General features: G+C 41.0%; 1 protein-coding gene across 1 annotated transcript; it reads left to right on the plus strand.

The window, feature by feature from the left end:
• The first annotated feature begins 800 nt into the window (after positions 1-800).
• On the plus strand, positions 801-5,804 carry SYPL1 (synaptophysin like 1). The gene is made up of 5 exons (XM_054632218.2): positions 801-869; positions 1,538-1,656; positions 2,554-2,758; positions 3,595-3,783; positions 4,657-5,804. Exons 1-5 carry the CDS (start codon positions 801-803, stop codon positions 4,771-4,773), a joined length of 699 nt encoding a protein of 232 aa, XP_054488193.2. The 3' UTR covers positions 4,774-5,804.
• Positions 5,805-5,836: the final 32 nt, after the last annotated feature.

Genomic DNA, 5,836 nt, shown 5'->3' on the forward strand with positions numbered 1-5,836 from the left:
ACCCAGGGCCTTTGGCCAGGATCTGCTTCAGATCTTGCTATAAACTGCCAGATCAGCTGGATCCTGCTAGAAGTGTCTACAGCCTCCTGTAGTCGCCCCTTCCCAAGAGGGGCACCTGACATTCTGGTGCTCCTCAAAGGCCCCCAGCAATCCCAGAAGAAATTCCTACAGGATCTTGAATCAGAGCCAGGAAACTGGCAGTGAGTGCTGTGCCCATGGCCACCTTGGCTATCCATGGTCTCTGGCCAGGGAAGAGGGCAGCCCCTCTGACATCCTCAAACCTTCTTCACCATGAGCTTTAGCTCTTCACTTTTACTGATGATTAACATATCAGCAACAAAGTGCAGTCACAGAAAACAATTAAAGCTTAAATAGTCAAAGGCAGTCAATGAGATTCTGGCAAGCACATAGACAATTAAAGCTTAAATAGCCAAAGGCAGTCAATGAGATTTTGGCAAGCACACAGACTGTCAGGTGCTTGTGCCTCATTTGCCATCAAATCATCAAGCTCAAGGTACAGCACATACAACTGTCCAAAGCGTGCTGGGTGGGAGAGAGGGAGAGGAAGGAGCTGAGGAAGAAGTCACTGCTGCCTCACTGCACAAATGGCCAGTGCTGTTCCCCTGGTGACAGCCCCAGCACCATTTCCCCAGGCTGAAGAGCCCCAGCTGGGTATCTGTGGGTGGGTCCATGCCCACCTCCAGGTGAGGGGTGTGGCAAGGGCTGCCCTTATAGGGACGTGCCAGGGGTGCTGCAGCAGTTGGTTGGTGTTGTTGCTGGTTCCCTTGGTCCCTCCCAGGATGGTGGGCTTGAGGATGGACATCAGCATGCTCCTAGAGCCTCTGGGCTTTGTTAAGGTCCTTGAATGGGTGAGTGGAGCTGGGGGGGCTGGGTATCCCTGGGGAGGTGTGAGCCCCTGGGCTGACAGGCCCTGCCCCAGGTTGCTGCTGCTGGGTGTCCAGCACTGGGCTGCTCTCAGCTTCACCCTTGAACTGCAGACACGTAAACTTGATGTGCGAATTGCAAATGTGTTACAGCAGCACAAGCTGCTGTGTGTTATGTGTTCTGATGACTGGGGCTTTAAGGTCTGGATAGTGAGAAAAGAGTGTGGTAAAACGTGATAAAAGCTATTTAGAGAGTAAAGTTGATATGTGATACTCTGAGCATGTACTTTCTGTTTGAATTCATAGTTGTGGATATGCAAGACTTGTAAGAATATTTCCTGTATCACCTGCAAGAAATACTATGCTGGCTGTTAGCATACAAAAAAACCAACAAAATACAACCCCCAAAAATTTTTCTGTGCAACTAAAAATAAAATATACAGAAAGCACTTTTAGATGGGCTTTGGTTAGCAGTGTTGCTTATGCTTTTGGATTTTAGAAACTTGACATTTTCTTCTTGACATCACTTCATACTTCAGCTTTGCTAACTTTGTTGCTATTTCTTGTCTTTAGCTATTTCAGCTAAATGTTGAGTTTGCTCCCTTTGAGCTCTAGTGCTGTGCACTAATGTTTCTGTGTATCAATTCGTACAGGTTCTTGCCATCTTTGTTTTTGCCACATGCGGAGGCTTTCGAGGTGAAACTGCTCTTCTAGTTTCCTGTGATGGTGTGGTAAACAAAACAGTTACAGCTGCTTTTGCTTATCCATTCAGGTGAGCATTAGCTCCTCAGTTATTACTTGATAACTACTTTTTATTCCCCTTTTCCCTATCTGCCTCCTTATGAACATGTGCTTACTGTATAAGTGAAGATGTGAAACTTCTGGCTTGCTCTGTAGCAGCAATAAAATATTTAGTTGAAGTCATTCAAAGCACTGAATTTGTTAGTACCTTATAGAAAGAGGTAGTTGGAAATGGCAGTAGGCTGTTATGCTCTGTATTACTCTATCTTAAGCTCCAGTCTAGCAGTGCATGAATGTAATTAGTAAGACAAAAACCACAATCCATTTTAACAGCCTAATTCTTCATCAATTTGTAGCTGCTTTGGAGGTCCAGATAAGATTATTTTGAATGTGCCATTATCCTATTTTTGTTCAGAGACTGAATGGAAGATTCTTTTCAGTTTATTCCAGTATTATCTTGGTGAGGCTGTTGGGCACAAAAAACCTAAATACTTCAGTGTCATTGCAGTGCTCCTGTAGAGAAAAGCTCCTTTCCTGGAGCAGAAGGAAAAAGGCTTCCTCTTAGCTTTTGCAGCAGCACAACTGCAGAGTGCAGGGTTGGTGTTCCATATGTGTTCAATAAATGTAATAACATAAATAAATATAGAGATTGATTCAATGGACAGTCAGTAAAGAATACTACAACTGTTTAGAATTTTGTCACAAACCCCAGCATTTGGAGGGGAGAGTGAGGATCTGAAATAATTCTGTGCTGGTCACAGAGTGGTCAATGGTTGTCATACAGCTTTATTTATTCAGCTTCAGTGTTTGTGGGTTTTGTAGCCATAACGCCTTTTAAGTCCTGATCACCTTGTTTAACTGCAAGTCTCTCAAGCAATGTTGCTAAGTCTCCTTCCAAATTGGGAATTCATGGATATAATCTTCACAGGTTGAATACTGCTGTATTTAGTGCACCAGACCCAAAAGGCTGTGGTGGCACTTGGACTGATGTCTGCCTCACGGGTGACTTCTCCTCTTCTGCACGCTTCTTTGTTGCACTGGCAGCATTGGTGTTCCTCTACTGCGTTACTGCCCTCGTGGTATATATTGGATATAACCATGTGTATCAGCAAAATAACAAGTTTCCACTAACTGTAAGTAATACTGAGATATTTTAATGCTTTGACTTTGAAGCTGCAAAGGGATGAGAACTTTTGCTAATGCAAGAATAATTAGTGAATATCCAGTAGTTACAAAAGTTAAATGAAGTGTGAGCACAAGTATCTCAGAGTGGTCCCTACAGGGCTTGAGCAGAAAAGGGGACCCAAAGCCCTTGGCCTTCCATGGCATCACACCTTATGCAGTTATTGAAGCAGTGGAATGAACTTTCACTTTTTCAGGTGAACAGTTATCTTCACCACAACTTTTCTTTTGTATCATGGAATTGAGTATATTGTTCCATAAGTGGGATGTCCTCTGTTAATCTGACATTTTTTCTCTGTATAGAGGACCTGCTGCAATTGGCAGAGGAAAATAGTTAAACAGTTACATTGTGAATTTTAGTCACCTTCAATATTGAAGCTCTGAATGAGAAAATTCATAACATGCTTGAAAATGGACTTAATGACTTTTCAAACCAAGCTTTAGCCCATCAGCCACCCAGATTTAAGTCCTCTGCCCTTTTCCCATCACCCTTGCTTTACTTAACTTTGGTTTAAATTCTCATAAAATAGGTGCTAGGCATCTGCTTTTAGAAACAGATTTCTTAGGTTAAGATTGTCTTTTGCATCTATCAAGCACAAGCATATAGTTTTGTAGCTGGTTATCAACACTGAGTTCTAGCTATAATGTTGTTAATGACTAAATTTGCTTGTGATTGTTAGCATCGATGCAGTTATCTTGGTGATATAGCTCATACTGTCCCTGCCTCGCTCTCATGTATATGCCTGAATTTTTTTTTAACCTGTTAATTAGTATTTCTCTTGTGTAGGACTTGGCAATCAGTGTCTTGATAGCCTTTCTGTGGCTGGTCAGTACTTTTGTTTGGGCAAAGGCTCTTGCTGACATCAAGGTGTCCACAGGAGCCAGCATTGTTCCAGGAATTGAATCTTGCAAAGCACCAGGAACAACTTGCCATTTTCTTTCTGTGACCAGCATGGGAATTCTGAATGTGTCAGTGGTATGTATGCCTTCCTCCATATGGGTACAATAAATGTGTTGGGAAACAAGAAATGGCACCTGAGAGCCCTGTTCTACTGATTGCATGTGTTGCTCTGTGTTAAGATTTCTTTATGGGTTATTTGTCATTCAGGTCCATTAATACTGTGGTAAAACACTGGGCAAATAATTTCTTGGAGGAAGCAAGTTTTTTTCTAAAGGAAATTAAGAGAAACATCTTGCAGGATCTGCCTCTAGAGCTGTTACATGCAGCATTTCTAGACACATTTGAGTGTCTATTTATGCTTTTAGCCCAGAGCAACTTAAAATATCTTACTGAGCCACCCACGTGGTTTGATGACTGATATAAGTAAAGAGGAAATGCTGTGCTGGTGCTGAACCTAGCTTTTTACTCAACTGTGAGCATTTTTACACATCAGATTGAGGTTCCTTGAAACATAATGGTATGAAGCTCATGTTCATACAAAGAACACTTCATATCAGAGCAGATTGGGCTTATTGTGTGATCTTCCTAGTGAATCCTACCTTTCAAAACTCAGGCTGTTTATTCATTGGCGTAATAATCAGTCATTTGGTATGAGAGTGCATATGTGGGGGTGCTCAGTGACTGAAAAGAATTTGTCTAATTCTGTGAAAAGTATGGAGTAAGTTTGACTATCTGGCCTACAAAGAGCTCTGTTAAAAAGCTAAAATAGCTTATATTACTCTGAAGAGTTTGGAAATGTCTTGTCCAAATGAAAGGGGTGCCAAAAATAGTGCTTGTTACTGGTTTGTCTTGAAGAGACTTTCTGTCTTGTTTTAAAAAAAGAAAAACAAAACCCAATCAAACACAACAAACTTAATATTACATTTCCCCCTTTTGCTTTCTCTACAGGTATTTGGCTTGCTTAATATGATTTTATGGGCAGGAAATGTTTGGCTTGTATACAAGGACACCAACCTGCACAGCCAATGGAACAGAATTTCTGAAAGTACAACTGAAAGAGTATAAAAACAAGTTGATATTTTGAAGTGCTTCTACTTTCACATCACACTACCAAGAGCATGAGGCCATTAGGATTCATTTCAGTAATGACTGATAATTCATACAAACTTCTATTTTGTACTATAGTTTGATGGAAGGTCTTGGGTACTCCAACTGAAGTGTTTAATTATCATGAAATATATTGTCTTTCAAGGCTGTGCAGCATTGTATTGCAGTTTTTGAAGAGCAAAATGAAGAGGTTATCTGGATGCTGACCCTTTCTGGTTCTTAAATTAACCTTATAGGAGGCATGGCTGAGAAGCAACTCTATCTGGGTTATTACTGCATCATGTTTAGTTCTGCCAAGTCTTCTCTGAAAAATGGAAAATAAATTCACCCAGGGCAGGTGAAAATGCAGTTTCATTTCTTCCTGCCACTGATACCTAGCAAAAGTCTCCTGAGTAGAATTCATAGCTCTGTCAAAGTTGCAGCCAAGATGTGTAGGTTTCCAGATAGTCCTATCAGATCTGCTGCTGAGCCTGTCAGGAAGGACATTACTCCTATGTTTAATATGTAGTAACTGTTTAATGGTTTGTGACAATCTCTGAAAAAGGCAATTTGTTGAATGAGTTCATAGCTTCTAGTCTCACTAATATGAGAGTTTGTATCTGGGTGCAATAGATGACTTCAACCCTTGAAGGAGGTGGGGGAGGGAGTAAAAAGAAAGTATGGCCCAAAACACAAATACTGTAGAAATCAAAGTTGATATAGTCTGCTACTTCTTGGGCTTCTCTCTGTTACTTTTGAGGTGCATGAACAGAGTTTGTACATGAAAGGGTGTAAGGGGAGATGTCTGAATATAACAAACTCTTCATTGATGTTCAGCTCATTCATTAGGAATGGTATTTGGGTCTTCTCATGTGGACTTCTTTATTAAGGTGCCTGACTCCCTGTGAATTGCCCAGAGAGAATGCTTCAACAAAGTTAATACAAAGGCTGTTCAGTTCTTTTTGTTTTGTTTAAACTGTTTGTGATGAACATAGACATAGTAGTGTGTATATAATGCAAGTTGTAATTGTTTGGTGTGCCA

Source organism: Agelaius phoeniceus, chromosome 5, assembly GCF_051311805.1.
Source record: "Agelaius phoeniceus isolate bAgePho1 chromosome 5, bAgePho1.hap1, whole genome shotgun sequence".
In the NCBI taxonomy this organism is placed as follows: Eukaryota; Metazoa; Chordata; class Aves; order Passeriformes; family Icteridae; genus Agelaius; species Agelaius phoeniceus.

Bases quoted from the DNA above. Each gene is read 5' to 3' on its own strand.
- SYPL1 (XM_054632218.2), top strand. From the start codon at position 801: ATGGTGGGCTTGAGGATGGACATCAGCATGCTCCTAGAGCCTCTGGGC. The intron at 870-1,537 runs GTGAGTGGAGCT...CAATTCGTACAG, and splicing joins TTGTTAAGGTCCTTGAATGG to GTTCTTGCCATCTTTGTTTT. The intron at 3,784-4,656 runs GTATGTATGCCT...CTTTCTCTACAG, and splicing joins GAATTCTGAATGTGTCAGTG to GTATTTGGCTTGCTTAATAT.